The 15,813-nt window shown below is 39.5% G+C and overlaps 2 protein-coding genes across 2 annotated transcripts in view; one reads left to right on the forward strand and one right to left on the reverse strand.

Moving 5' to 3' along the window:
* The window catches only part of LOC139454193 (uncharacterized), a 182,715-nt gene that overhangs the window by 161,239 nt on the left and 5,663 nt on the right, over nt 1–15,813 (forward strand). The window contains exon 4 of the mRNA XM_071235761.1: nt 12,676–12,799. Within this exon, the coding sequence (XP_071091862.1) occupies nt 12,676–12,799 (124 nt within the window). The remainder of the gene's footprint in view (nt 1–12,675; nt 12,800–15,813) is intronic.
* Nucleotides 5,144–9,524, reverse strand: LOC139444262 (uncharacterized). The gene is made up of 3 exons (XM_071225190.1): nt 7,296–9,524; nt 6,784–6,979; nt 5,144–6,639 (listed from the first exon to the last, which is right to left on the reverse strand). Exons 1-3 carry the CDS (start codon nt 9,522–9,524, stop codon nt 5,144–5,146), a joined length of 3,921 nt encoding a protein of 1,306 aa, XP_071081291.1.

Below are 15,813 nucleotides of genomic sequence, written 5' to 3' on the forward strand. Positions count from 1 at the left end.
GACCTTCACTGGAGATCAAGGGTCACTCGAAATGTCATTGGTAAGGCAGTTTTCCTTAGCTGTGTACTGATGCAACAATTGTTATGACATGATTTGTGGATGACAGTCATTCAACCTGAATGAGACATTTTTTTACAAACCTGGAAATTAAGTCTTTAAATCAGTAGTAACTTGCTTCTGAAGGTAGATAGAGGCATAATTTTTTTTACTCTTTTTATCACGGTAGCTGTAGACATAGAACTCTCTGTCTGACATAAGACATGTATCTTCCTTGAACTGATGTAATCAAACTTGGTAATTCATGTACCTTTTTAGGGCTCCAAGCTGAAAGGCTGAAGTACCCTATTGTAACTGTTCGATTTATTATTATTAGGGCTCCAAGCCGAAAGGCTGTAGTGCCCTATTGTAATTGTTCGATTTATTGTCATTATTAGGGCTCCAAGCCTTAAAGGCTGTAGAGCTCAATGTAATCATTCGATTTATTATTATTTATTAGGGCTCCAAGCCTGAGGCTGTAGAGCCCTACTGTAATCGTTCAATTTATTACAGTAGAACACAGATATAACGAACACGGATAAAGCGAACAAACGGATACAACGATCTGTTAAAAATCCCTAATTTATCTCCTATATAATATCATATAAAATTTACGTATATAACGAACTCTCTACAGCGAACTAACGGATACAGCGAACTGATATCTGATCACCGACTAGCCCATCTATCACTAATTAGTGACGTGTATAGCGAACTGAGAAATCTCACACAGTGTCAAGTGTCACTGACAATTGGCTGTACGCAATCAGTGGCGAATCAACACAATAACGGCGAATCAATACAATCAGCGCTGACAGATCAACCTTGTTAAATTTGCATTGTGTTAATCTTACCTGTACATGTAATCTTGTCTGTAAAACAAATATTAAACATATACATTTTACGAGATGTGTCCAAGTGTCAGTTCACTTGCATATGCTATCATCAATAATGCTATCAGTTTAGACACGAAATTGAGAATTATTAATGCTGCTGATGCTGGCATAAAAACCAAGAAAGACCAAAGCTGACGAACTTGCAGTGAAATAAGGCCATGAAGATTTCACGTGTAACAATGCAATTACGTGTAATGTGTTTTGTCTTATCTAAGATGGCGGACGTTTCCGAGCAAAAACGTGTATAACGAACAACGGATATAATGAACTGATTTCTCTGGTCCCCTGTAGTTCGTTATATCAGTGTTCTACTGTATTATTATTATTGTTGTTATTATTAGAGCTCCAAGCCGAAAGGCTGTAGTGCTCTATTGTAATCTTTCGATTACTATCATTATTAGGGCTCCAAGCCTTCAAGGCTGTAGAGAACTATTGTAATCATTTGATTTATTATTAGGGCTCCTGAGGCTGTAGAGCTCAATGTAATCATTTGATTTATTATTATTATTATTATTATTATTATTATTAGGGATCCAAGCCGAAAGGCTGTAGAGCCCTATTGTAATCGTTGATTTATAGTCATTTATTATTATACTGAACTGCAAAAGAAACGTCACCCCAAGTAACATTGCATGAAAAGTTGTCATTAAAATATCTGGGTAATCTTTGTCAACGTTTCTAAAATTGAACATTACCTTGTCCGGGAAAATGAAATTTGATGTTTTTAAAAACCCAAGCAGATGACAATAAAACCGATCATCCAAACGCATCACGGCAATGGCCATGGTAACCCGATGCATGTGAGTTCCATGTAAATTGAAATGCACATGCGTTCCCCCATTTCTTGCCCTATAAATATCCACCCAGATCAGATAACATTCATTCGTTATTGAATTGCTACCACATGCCAAGATTGACAAGAAATCAGCAAAACCAAGCCCTTGGACGATTTCAAGCTGGGCAAACCGCCTGGCAAGTAGCCAATGCATTTCAAGTCCAGGTAAGTACCATATACAGGCTCCAGCAACAGTACCAGACCACCAACACTACAGATGACCGACCAAGTAGTGGCAGACCAAGGGTCACCACCCAACGTCAGGATCGTCAGATTGTGCAACAGCATCTTTAAGATCGCTTTGTTACTGCGGAAACTGCTCAACAGACCATGGGGACACACCAGCGACACATTAGTGCAGATGCCATGCTTCGTCGATTGACAAGCAGACACCTCCACTGTCACAGGCCACACCGAGGCCCCATTCTGACACCACGTTATCACCGAGACCGTCAGTGGGCAACACAGCACCAGGATTGGCGCCACCAGCAGAGGAGAAGAGTCCCCTTTTCGGACGAGAGCCATTACTGTATCTCAACAGCAGATGGCAGAGAAAGTGTCTGGCAATGCCGTGGGAAACGTTATTCAGATGCTTGTGTTGTTGAGAGAGACTCGGGGGTGGTCCGAGCATAATAGTGTGGGATGGAATTGGTCTTGCACAGAGGGTCGGCCCTGTGGTCTCGCAGAACATCTGTCAAGGGAGAGACAATGGTGTCACAGCAGCTTGGTACATTGTTCAAGTCTTGAGACCACACGCCATAACTCATTTAGCACGTCACCGCAACTACGAGTTTCAGCATGATAACGCCCGTGCCCACACTGCGAGAGCAACAAGAGGCTTCCTCCAGCAGAATGGCATCAGAACAATGCAGTGGCCTGCCCTCAGTCCAGATTTAAATCCCATTGAGTACCTGTGGGATGAGATTCAAAGATGGCTGAATGACGTCCGACCAAGGCCGACAACTGCAGCTGAACTGCGTCAGGCGTTCCTCAGAGTGTGGGCTCAAGTGCCTATGGCCTTCATCAACTGCCCCATCCATGTATCAAAGTTGCATGGCAGTCATCAATGCACATGGTGGTCACACAAAACACTGACTTGTGATGCCATTTTCTCAGAGACTAGTGTTGTGTTTCACTTTAAGAACATTTGACACTTTAATTTCAACCTTGATGATCAATTTTGCCAAGTTTCATCTTGTTAATATGTCTCAAAGTATGTTTACATCATTTGGACAAATACGATTTCTCATATATCTATCCATGGTGACGTTTCTTTTGTGGTTCAGTATATTATTTATTAATCCGCCGGGTTTTTTTGTTCCAGAGCTAGCAGAAAACACTGGCTCGATCTTGTTCAAATTTTGTATGTGTATGAACATAATTAAGTAAAGGGAACTACACAAATACTAAGGCCACTTAGGGCAGATAACTGAAAAACAAGTGATCATTGCTCCGTAACCACGGGTCCCATAGCTTTAAAACTTTGCATGTATCTGCTGCTTTTGGTGCTTGACATTTTTTGTTCTTTGACTTTGGTCATTAGTCATTGCCACAACACAGAGTAATAACACAAACCAAATATGGATTAAGAATATATTTATTAAATAAAATTAAGAATTATGTTGGCAATGATGTGTCCAACGCACTCACATCCATTCAGCTACCTTCCACTATCACCCTTCACACACTTCACACTCTTCACATCCTTCACACACACTTCACATACTTCACATCCTTCACACACACTTCACATACTTCACACACTTCACATCCTTCACACACACTTCACACACTTCACACACACTTCACATACTTCACACACTTCACATCCTTCACACACACTTCACACACTTCACATCCTTCACACACACTTCACACACTTCACACACACTTCACATACTTCACACACTTCACATCCTTCACACATACTTCACATACTTCACACACTTCACATACTTCACACACTTCACATACTTCACACACTTCACATCCTTCACACACACTTCACATACTTCACACACTTCACATACTTCACACACTTCACATACTTCACACACACCCTCTGTTCCTCTAACATACACTTTCCCAATAGTTAAGGTTAACCCTACTTACACATACTCTAATTTTGCACTAATAATCTATGTCTAAATCTCTACTAATACATCAATTTATCATCGCAACAATGACAGAACATCAATACATCAATACCAGAACACATTAATACATCTCAACATCAACACCTCAATACATTAACATCTTTAGGCATTAATTCTTCCAAAGCTTCAATACATGCATGTCAACAATTATCTCTCATTATGTACACAATATGTACAAAGTCATTCGCCACGCCTCCTTCCATGTCATTGCATTATGCACGTTACATTGTTTTGAGCCTCACACAGGTCTCCTTCTATACAGATGTAAACATTCCATGTACTTCATGGCCATCTGTCGCCCTGGGGTCAGGCTTCATATAATGAATGTCCCTGCCTCCTCATCCTCCGTACGGGTGCCCCTCTGGGTCCCCGGACACTATACAACAAACGTTCATATGTAAGTTTAATTACAAGTGACCATTCACCTTACATAGAGTAGTAAATACTCAGAATGGTACACACATAGTTATTCACCATACAAATGAACATGGGAGCATGCTCAGAATAACTATACACGGTTATTCAACATACATCAAGCCTGTACAATACTCAGAATAACTAAAAGCATAGAGTTATTCAACATACATTGAGCAAGTACAACTTTGAATAACCAATGTCAGTATCAAAAGTAAATATACATGATGATATTACTATGGTGGTTGTTTTCAACACAACGACGACTGCCAAATCAAGACTGTGTGTCAGATCTCAAAATATGTATTGACGTAATTCATGATAAAAAGACATGTTCCTACATCCGTTAACTTTTATATCATTACATATATATATATATAAACTATACAGATAATACATACCTTATCAAGCTACAAGAATATAAGCATAAACAATATTCAAATAAAATGTAACTTACGCCACAAGATTGGGACAACACACCAAAACCAAAACCGTCTCACCAAGGTTAAAATTCTCATAGACTGCACTGAAGTTTAGTTGACAGTCTTTTTAAATACCCATTCAATCACATCACACTATACAACAAACGACGTTCACGCCTGACCCAAGCAATCTTACATAACACCTCTAATGCTCACAGCTTACATACAGTCCAACCACTCTCTAACACATACAATCAAACCAACTTCAGAGAAATATATACATTGTGATCTTGACATTACCTCCCTTCCCAGATAACTGTTGCCTGAACAGTTACATTACAGTTAAAAGATCACATGGAATTTTGACTGATATACTGAACCCATTTAAGGTGGACAACGGCTCAGGAGGTCTGCCCCAACATTCTCAACACCTCTAACTGCCCGTATGAAAAATCTGTACGTCTGCAAAGCCAAGGCCCACCTCATAACTCGCCCGTTTGCCAACTTAGCCTTCGTCATCCACACTAGTGGTTGATGATCTGTCTCCAGGAAAAACTCTCTTCCATACAAAAATCTACTTAACTTTTGTATGCTCCACACAATAGCCAAACACTCCTTTTCAATGGTCGAATATGCCTTTTCCCTGTCAAGTAATTTTCTGCTGACATACATAATGGGAAACTTCTCACCACTCTGTTCCTGCAGAAGGACTGCTCCAATACCTACATCTGAGGCGTCTGTCCTCAGTAGAAATGGCTTATCCAAGTCAGGTAAATGTAGTATAGGTGCACTGGCCATCAGATCCTTGAGAGTTTTAAATGACTTTTCATGACTCTCTGTCCACTCAACTATGTTGGACTTACCTTTCTTGGTTAAATCCGTGAGGGGTGCCGCAATAGCTGAAAAATTTGGGATAAATCGGCGATAATACCCAGTTAGACCAATCAAAGCTCTTACCTGTTTCTTTGTGGTCGGCCTCGACAGTTCTAGGATTTTGTCTAATTTTTTCCTGTCTGGAGAAATCTTACCTTCACCGACAGTATGGCCTAAAAACTGCAGTGTATGATACCCAATTACCACTTTGGAGGGTCGAGCTGTGAGCTGGTACTGCCTTAAATGACTGAAAACGGCTCTTAAGCTGTTCATATGTTCAGACCATTCTTCTGTCCCCTCTAAAATATCGTCAATGTAGCTATCCACATGAGCTATCCCTCTAAGCACCTTCCTCATTAACCTCGTGAACACTGCAGGGGCGTTCACAACTCCAAATGGCATTACAGTCCATTGATACAACCCATCTGGCGTAACAAAAGCTGTACATGCTTTACTTGCTTCTTCCATGGGAATCTGCCAATAAGCCTTGCTTATGTCAATTTTAGAATAGAACTTACATTTGCTAAGACGAGTGAATAAACTTTCTGTCAAAGTTATTGGCTCTGAGTCAAAAACTGTGATCTGGTTACTCCGACGGAAGTCCACACAAAATCGATAAGTCAAGTCCGGTTTCTTGACTAACACAATTGGGGAAGCATAAGGGGAATCAGATGGTTCAATTACCCCTAAGTCCAACATTGACTGTACTTCTGATGCAACCACCTCTCTCATGTGATGAGGTAATGGATAAGGACGAGACCTAACGGGATCAGAACTGATTAACCTGATCTTGTACTCGATGCAATTGGTCCTGCCTGGTAAATCAGTAAGTACATCTTCATACTCTTCCAACAATGCTCTTACTTCCGCCTGTTGTACACTTGTCAAGTCTGAGGAGATATCAACATCTAGATACGTCTCCTTAGCTTCTAAATTGGGTGAAGAAATCTCAGGCATATCCAACTCATGTTTGACCTTAACTGTAGCCTCAGGCACATCAATCAACCCTGTACATACATATTGCGGAAGACTGACTCTTACATCACAAATAACAGTACTACCTACTGTCTCCCTTTTCACATATTCCTTCAAAAGATATGCGTGATAAGTCTTTAACTTATCCCCAACTCTGACACGATAATTGCCTATACCAAACTTCTCCTCTATAACAAATGGACCTTTCCACTGTAACAGCAACTTGTTCTGATTGGTAGGCAACAACACTAACACCTTATCACCTGGCTTCATCTGTCTAACCTTTGTCTTTACATTATAGTACTTCCTATACCTGTCTGATGCCTTCTTTAGTGTTTGATGGGCTACTTCTATCGTCTCCTCCAATCTGTTCTGTAAATCCAGCACATACTGATAAGTAGTCCTAGTCTCTTCATTTTGGATATCCTTTGTCCATAATTCTCTTAAAACCTGAACTGGACCTCTCACCTTCCTACCATACAGTAAATCAAATGGAGCAAATCCCAAACTTTCCTTAGGGACCTCACGATAAGCAAATAACAGGGCTGGTAAGTAACGATCTCAGTCTTGGGGTTGCTCTGCACTCAACCGCTTCAGCATGGTTTTCAAGGTGCCATGCAACTAGTCCATTGCACATAGGATGATACGGAGTTGTGGTGAGCTGTTTAAGTGATAGTAACCTACTTACCTCTTTCATAACAGCAGACGTGAACTGTGAACCCATATCTGACAGCATCTCCTTTGGAACGCCTACCCTGCTAAAAATCGCCAACAATGCCTCAGCAACATACTCTGTTTCTATCCTTGGAAGAGCCACTGCCTCAGGGTACCTTGTAGCATAATCTACCACTGTGAGGATGTATCTGTTACCCCTTTCAGTTACTGGATACAAAGGACCAATCAAGTCTACAGCTATTCTTTCAAATGGTGTAGAAATCAAAGGCATCTGTCCTAACGGGACTCTTCCAACCTTGCCCTTTGGGATTGTCCGTTGCCACACGTCACATGATAAACAATGACGCCTCACATCACCCTGAACTCCAGGCCAATAGAACTGAGAAGTAACTCTATCCAGTGTTCTCTTTACTCCCATATGACCAGCCATCAATGACTCATGACACACCTTCATGACCTCTGACTTTAACTCTAAAGGTACTACAGCCTGAATAACAGGATCTTCCTTGCCAACATACTTGCGATATAGCATACCCTCATCAGCAAAATACTTTGACACACCTTTAGCTGTTTGTCTTTCTGTCCCTTCTTCTATCAACTTCCTGACCTTATCCAAACTACTGTCATTCCTCTGCTTCTCCATGAACTCTGACCTGCTAAGTGACATACCAACAGATTTCAAAGTTTTCATAGGCCTCATTCCTTCTACTCTCTTTCGCCTTTGCCTCCTAGTCTCTACAGCTGCTACAGACTCTACCCCATCAACTTCCTCCACCATCGGCAATGGATCATCAGAAGCCCTAACACCTGGGATGTTCCCTAGGATTACATCAAATAGGGGTGTCTCCATACATGCTGCCCTAACAGTGCCTCTATAGAAGGGAGAATCAATCGTAACCCAAGCAACTGGAACAATAGTAGCTCTGCCGTCAGCCATGACACACTTCTGACACTCATCGGTCAAACAATCCTTATTTACAAGAGAGCTTCTGACAATGACGCCACTACAACCAGTGTCTCTCAAGACATTCACCTTTTGCCCACACAACTTCCCTGGACAAACTGGCATAGTACCACACATACCACACATTGTACCTGACGTCATCTCTGCTTCACTCTCAATTGGACTTGCTGCAACATTCCCACTGTTCCTCATTTTACCATGAGAGTTTGACTCACAATCTGCTCCTCCAGGACCAATGTCCACGTCTATCCCCTTAGCAATAATACTGACTGCTTCTTCAATCATTACACTGGCTATGCCCACCTTACCTTTTTCCTTAGACTTGACTGCATTGCATGACGTAGATATGTGACCTAATTCCCCACAGCTATAGCAACGTCGTTGCTTAATAGGAACAAACCCCTTCAGCTCCTTCTGTTCTCCTGTTTGTGGTCTGTTTTGAATACTCAAGCCCTTATCTCTATACTTATCATTACCCGATGGGAAAGACTTATTAGGTTTTCTTGAAATGGTACCACGAGCCTCCACAAAATGCTCTGCCAACTTAGCCATCTCGTCTGCAGTTTTTGGCTTTCTCTCCTTTAAGAAAATACTAAGATTCGGTCCAACAGTATTCAAAATCTGTTCCCTCAACAATAAATCCCTAACACCTGCATATGTCTTTGCTGTCCCACTCAACTCAATCCACCTGGTAAAGTAATTTCCAATCCTAACTATGAACTGGGTAAAGCTCTCACCTATCTCTGTTTTTGAAGTTCTGAATTTCTTGTGAAATCCTTCTTCCGTCATTTCATATCTTTTCAACAAAGCCTCCTTCACCTGATTGTACTCTTCTGCCTGATCTGGGTCAAGCCGGGAATATACTTCTAATGCCTTACCTTTTAGCAAAGTACTGAGATACGCAGCCCACTGGTTTTCTGGCCAAGATTGAGCTTTAGCTATTCGCTCAAACCGCTGCAAATAAGCATCTATGTTGTCCTTCTGATCTTCAAAAGGTGGCATCTTAGGCATCTTGGGTACGCCCACTTGCTTAGTTCCAATCTCTACATCTGGCTTACCTTTCTCTAACTTAGTCTTCGCAAGCTCCATATCTAACCTAGCCTTTTCCAATTCCATAATCTTCTCTTTTTCCAGTCTAACCTTTTCTAGCTCTGCATCTCTCATCTTCTCCTCATTATCAAATTTAGCTATTTCTAACTCTATAACCTTATCTTTCTCCAACTTAGCTATTTCCAACTCTATAGCCTTCTCCTTCTCTTCCTTCTCTATCCCTCTCATCTTCCGATTATGCTCCCGCATATCTCTCTCTAAATTCGCTATCTCTCAAGCTCGCTCTATAGCTCCCTGATCCTGAACAAACTTCTGCAGATTTTCCCTGGTGTATCCTAACTCCTTCCCTAATGTACAAATCTTATCCAAATCCATGATTAGCAGACTACACCAGAAGCTAGCAATAACCACCCCAAGTAAACCAATGAAACCCTTCATCAAAGGTATTTGGGTCAAAGGGACTCGTCACACCTCAGCAAATCAACAGATTAAATACAGTCACTTGAAGGCACTATGGAATAGCTGGGAAACATCCTACTAGGCCACATACCCTATCTACGCCTATCAGTTATTCTAAGCAGTTTTAGATAATCAAGCCAAAATCCACAAAAAAATCTTTTATCCCACCGCTGCCACCAAAAATGTCACAACACGGAGTAATAACACAAACCAAATATGGATTAAGAATATATTTATTAAATAAAATTAAGAATTATGTTGGCAATGATGTGTCCAACGCACTCACATCCATTCAGCTACCTTCCACTATCACCCTTCACACACTTCACACTCTTCACATCCTTCACACACACTTCACATACTTCACACATTTCACAAACACTTCACATACTTCACACACTTCACATCCTTCACACACACTTCACACACTTCACAAACACTTCACATACTTCACACTCTTCACATCCTTCACACACACTTCACACACTTCACATACTTCACAAACACTTCACATACTTCACACACTTCACATCCTTCACACACACTTCACACACTTCACATACTTCACACACTTCACAAACACTTCACACACTTCACATACTTCACACACTTCACATCCTTCACACACACTTCACATACTTCACACACTTCACATACTTCACACACACTTCACATACTTCACACACTTCACATACTTCACACACTTCACATACTTCACACACTTCACATACTTCACACACTTCACATCCTTCACACACACCCTCTGTTCCTCTAACATACACTTTCCCAATAGTTAAGGTTAACCCTACTTACACATACTCTAATTTTGCACTAATAATCTATGTCTAAATCTCTACTAATACATCAATTTATCATCGCAACAATGACAGAACATCAATACATCAATACATCAATATCAGAACACATTAATACATCTCAACATCAACACCTCAATACATTAACATCTTTAGGCATTAATTCTTCCAAAGCTTCAATACATGCATGTCAACAATTATCTCTCATTATGTACACAATATGTACAAAGTCATTCGCCACGCCTCCTTCCATGTCATTGCATTATGCACTTTACATTGTTTTGAGCCTCACACAGGTCTCCTTCTATACAGATGTAAACATTCCATGTACTTCATGGCCATCTGTCGCCCTGGGGTCAGGCTTCATATAATGAATGTCCCTGCCTCCTCATCCTCCGTACGGGTGCCCCTCTGGGTCCCCGGACACTATACAACAAACGTTCATACGTAAGTTTAATTACAAGTGACCATTCACCTTACATAGAGTAGTAAATACTCAGAATGGTACACACATAGTTATTCACCATACAAATGAACATGGGAGCATGCTCAGAATAACTATACACGGTTATTCAACATACATCAAGCCTGTACAATACTCAGAATAACTAAAAGCATAGAGTTATTCAACATACATTGAGCAAGTACAACTTTGAATAACCAATGTCAGTATCAAAAGTAAATATACATGATGATATTACTATGGTGGTTGTTTTCAACACAACGACGACTGCCAAATCAAGACTGTGTGTCAGATCTCAAAATATGTATTGACGTAATTCATGATAAAAAGACATGTTCCTACATCCGTTAACTTTTATATCATTACATATATATATATATATATATATAAACTATACAGATAATACATACCTTATCAAGCTACAAGAATATAAGCATAAACAATATTCAAATAAAATGTAACTTACGCCACAAGATTGGGACAACACACCAAAACCAAAACCGTCTAACCAAGGTTAAAATTCTCATAGACTGCACTGAAGTTTAGTTGACAGTCTTTTTAAATACCCATTCAATCACATCACACTATACAACAAAAGACGTTCACGCCTGACCAAAGCAATCTTACATAACACCTCTAATGCTCACAGCTTACATACAGTCCAACCACTCTCTAACACATACAATCAAACCAACTTCAGAGAAATATATACATTGTGATCTTGACAGTCATATGGTTTGGCAGCCATATTGGATTCAAGGTTTTCACAGGTTTTTTGGAGTGTATGTCTTCAAATCCTAACTCCTCTGAATCCACTGCATTAAATGAGTGCCATTTGCATCTCATTTTTTGTTCTTGGTTGCATGCTAAAAGTAACACTGCTTGGTGGTAATAATTGATTAATATTCGGGACAACCCTGGAACAAGCTATTTTGTTGCAGCAATATCCTGCAAACGGTGACTACCTTTTGATGGAGTTGGTACAAGCAAACCGTTTGAGGATTCGAACATGTTCGAGGCCGGAAATGGGTTTAGAACAGACTTGGGCACTCCGGCACACGCCGATTTCTTAGCAGTGATACCCTGCAACTGCTGCCTAAATTTGAAGCATTTGGTACAAGGAAACCCTTTGATGATTCGAACATGGACGTTTTTTCCGCGCAGTGTTACTTGGAGCCCGGCATTGCTGCTTGCAGCTATATTTTGTTATTGTAATTATAAAGGTGTATGTGTTTCTTGTTTGAAACTGTATTGAAATAGGCCTACATTTCTGAAACCGGAAATGATGTCCTCAGAGTCGAAATGCAAAAGGTTCCTCCTTATGTTTTGCTTGGTCCTTTTACTGGTATGAGCTTGAAGTAGGTATATGTTGCCCCTGCTTTAAAAAATGATGAGTCTAATAGTCAGTTGTTATTTTTGTTTGATAATCTATAATACATGTTTAACATAATATTATACGTTTATTGCCACAAAATGACATGTACACAAACATAGACACATAACTTTGTTACAATTTGTTATTTGGGAAGAAACATTATTCTTCATTAATCTGAGGTGTAAAACAGACAAACTACAATGATCTGTACTCTGAGTATTTCAGGTGACAGATTTTATATAGAACAGTGTTCTCATAATGTTGCAGGCATGTTTGATCTGAATGTGCCTCTGAACAAGGTAGAACTTCATTTGCTTGCTACGCTTTTGGACACAGCTAACAGTGATGAGATTGACTACACAGAGCTGGGAAATGGCTTACAGCATATAAGGTAATATCATCTTGTAATACCTGTCAGCTCAGCTTTGGCTATCAGTTTCTTATCAACCAAAGCAGTTAAAGACTATCACACAAGTTTACAAGATGGGTGAATAAGTCCTTGAGAGACCACATCATGGTGTTAGGAAACAGTAACTAGAAGTTCTGATTAAAATAATGAAATGTTTACTGTTAAATTGCTCTCTCTATATGTATACCAGAAGTGCTTTGGTATCTCTCATCATTTCATGCATCACTCCCATATATTGTGTAAAATTCATATTGTATAAAATTCAATGCAATCTAGTACCTATACTTTAAACACATTCCATACCTCCTACAGTTCTTTATTCCACAGGGTTTTGTGCTAAACTTGTACAGTTTTTGTCTTCTCAGAAAATAAATAATCGGATGATCATGCATATATCCGCACTTAATACTTAATTTCTACTGAATGGCTTCAGATTTCCCACGTAACATGAATTGGAAGTTACCTCTCCTTTGTTAGAAATGTAGTTTAATGCCTTTAATAGACTTTAATTCAGACGATTATGGGGTTGCAAAAATATTTATGAATAAATAAATAGTTTATGAATATACCATATTTGTACATTCCAGTAGTAGGAAAGAATTTTTTGAAGACTTCTTCAGTGACTATATAGACTTATGGGAGGTATGAATATGTCTAACACAGCATTGTCAATGTGGATAATGGCAAACAACAGAAGAATCAGAATAGATTTCAAACATTTATTAGTTATCTGGTAGAAGGATTCTCATTTTTTATTGGTACCCAGTAATCCCTGTTCAGTCACAAGCAGGAGTTTGGCCCCCTGATTGTTGTGCTCCTGGTTGCCAGTATAACTGTACTGGGTAGTTGCTGAATATTGAAGTGCACAAACCCATGACTGGGTGACTTGTGACACCCCCAGTCAAGGAACACAAGCAGGAGTCTCGGCCCCATGCAACTACTGATCGCCACAATGAAGGGGTAGTTTGGGCCTCTGACCACTTACCTTGATTTAAGACAATGTGCTCCCCATGAACGACATGTGGAGTATCTGCCAAAAAAATAAGTGTGTAATGTGTAATTCCCACTGAGCACTACATGCACAATGATATCCTATGGCAGCAGTGATTGATCATGGAATATGCTTGTCCAAGAAGTGTCACCATCATAAATGCATATATATGATCTGTATGAATTAAGCCATGAGTGTCTATAGATCTGTTCGTGGTGGGAATGTAGCATTCTCTAACAATGTCCTAATGTCTGGATCATGTGATTGAATGTATCTGTATGCATCTGTATTGATACCAGCTCTACAAGTAGTGTTTTCAGTTATTGAGTGAAGGGTTTTTGTAGAGTCATGTTGTTTCTTCATTTTTAGGGTCTCAGATTTTTTTTCTTAAGAGAGAGCTGAGATTCTTTTATTTGTTTTGGCACATTTCAAACTCCACCTATGGAAAGAATTTTAAAATTTTCTCACTGTTCACTAAAACATAATAACTGTACAGATGTAGGTGATGTTTAAACAGAACCATGAAATAACAGTATAATAAAGCATTTTTATATAATAAAAGACCATACATAAGATGACAGAAGGCAGTGTGGATTAAGGGTCCTGCTCGGAGGGGGATTATGATTAGAGGGGATACGCTGAATGTTTGCTGTATACATTAAACAGAACAAAGAAAATAGAATTTCAGTGCACTTCGGAAACATGTTGAAACAATTAGGTATTTGGGATACCTATGGAAGTGGTTTGCACTATAACAATACATGTGAACGTTGTGGAGCTTTTGTCTTCAAAAGCGTTTTAAAAATAGTTACAATATTGCAAGTACAAGTACACAGTAAAATGCAATTCTCCAATCCCAAAGATCAGTTTTGCCTCAGATGGGTCTGGATCAGGACATACTCACTTACATCATCACAAAATTTGAAACAGCTTACGCCAGATTCATTAGATTCCCTTTTTATAAGCAAAACTCAGAAAGGTGCAAGAAATGTTAAAAGCCAATATCATTCACCACAGTTCATCTTAATGGCACTCTCCTGTTGTCATGGTTTGCCGTAGATTATAGATGCCTCAATGCAGTTACCAAGCCTTTTCTTTCCCTCTACCACGTTTTGAAGATGTCGCTGATGCCATATATAGGCGTCAGCCATGCCAACATTTTTAGTGTCATTGATTGTGCTAGTGGCGTTTGGCGAACTCATGTCGGCCTTCATGGTGTGTTTGGATGGAATCGTCTCCCTTTCGACCTAAACAATTCTCCTATGGCATATTTCAACAAACCATTTCAGGCACTAAAGAAATGAATTGACGTTACATATCAATATATGTAGATGACATCATAATACTTTCCAAAATGTTTACAGAACATTTGAATCATCTCAAGGCAGTTTTCAAAAAGATCAAAGAAGCAGGATCCACTCTAAAACCAAGCAAATGTAAATTCCGGGCAAAACAAGTCTCTTACTTAGGGCATATCTTTAGCAAAGATGGCTTCCATGTCGATCCTTCAAAAATAGATTCAATCATACAGATCCCACCCCTAAAAATGTCCATGACATGCCTTATTTCTTAGGTTTGGCCTCGTATATTTGTAAATTTTGGAGCAAACTTTTCTGGCATCACCACCCCTCTTATCAACCTTCTGAAAAAAGACACATATTTCAAGCGGTCCAACAATTTCCAACAATCTAAAAGCTAAAACAAGCCCTTACAACAGCTCCCATCCTTGCAAATTCCGACCGAAACAAACCCTTCATCCTCACATAAAAAAAATGCAAAACGGTACATTTTACTCCATCTTGATTCTCATGGCATAACTTGTAATGATGTTGTTAATTCATGTCTTTTGACAATACAAGTATCTTCCTTGACATTGGTCCTGTTCTGTTTTAAGGAACAAACAGTGTTGGTTGGTAACGTTTCTTTTGCTTGTCAGTTTAGGTTATTGCAAGAAACTATTTTTATTTCTATATACATCGTATATGTATGTTTTATGTTTTGTTTT

Source organism: Haliotis cracherodii, unplaced genomic scaffold, assembly GCF_022045235.1.
Source record: "Haliotis cracherodii isolate W230 unplaced genomic scaffold, xgHalCrac1.p SCAF_10, whole genome shotgun sequence".
Taxonomy (NCBI): domain Eukaryota; kingdom Metazoa; phylum Mollusca; class Gastropoda; order Lepetellida; family Haliotidae; genus Haliotis; species Haliotis cracherodii.

Coding starts and splice junctions, on each gene's coding strand:
- LOC139444262 (XM_071225190.1), bottom strand. CDS start 9,524: ATGAGAGGGATAGAGAAGGAAGAGAAGGAGAAGGCTATAGAGTTGGAA. Junction 6,980..7,295: donor CGTCTGCTGTTATGAAAGAG/GTAAGTAGGTTA, acceptor CTGGATTTACAG/AACAGATTGGAGGAGACGAT. Junction 6,640..6,783: donor TGTTATAGAGGAGAAGTTTG/GTATAGGCAATT, acceptor ATGTATGTACAG/GGTTGATTGATGTGCCTGAG.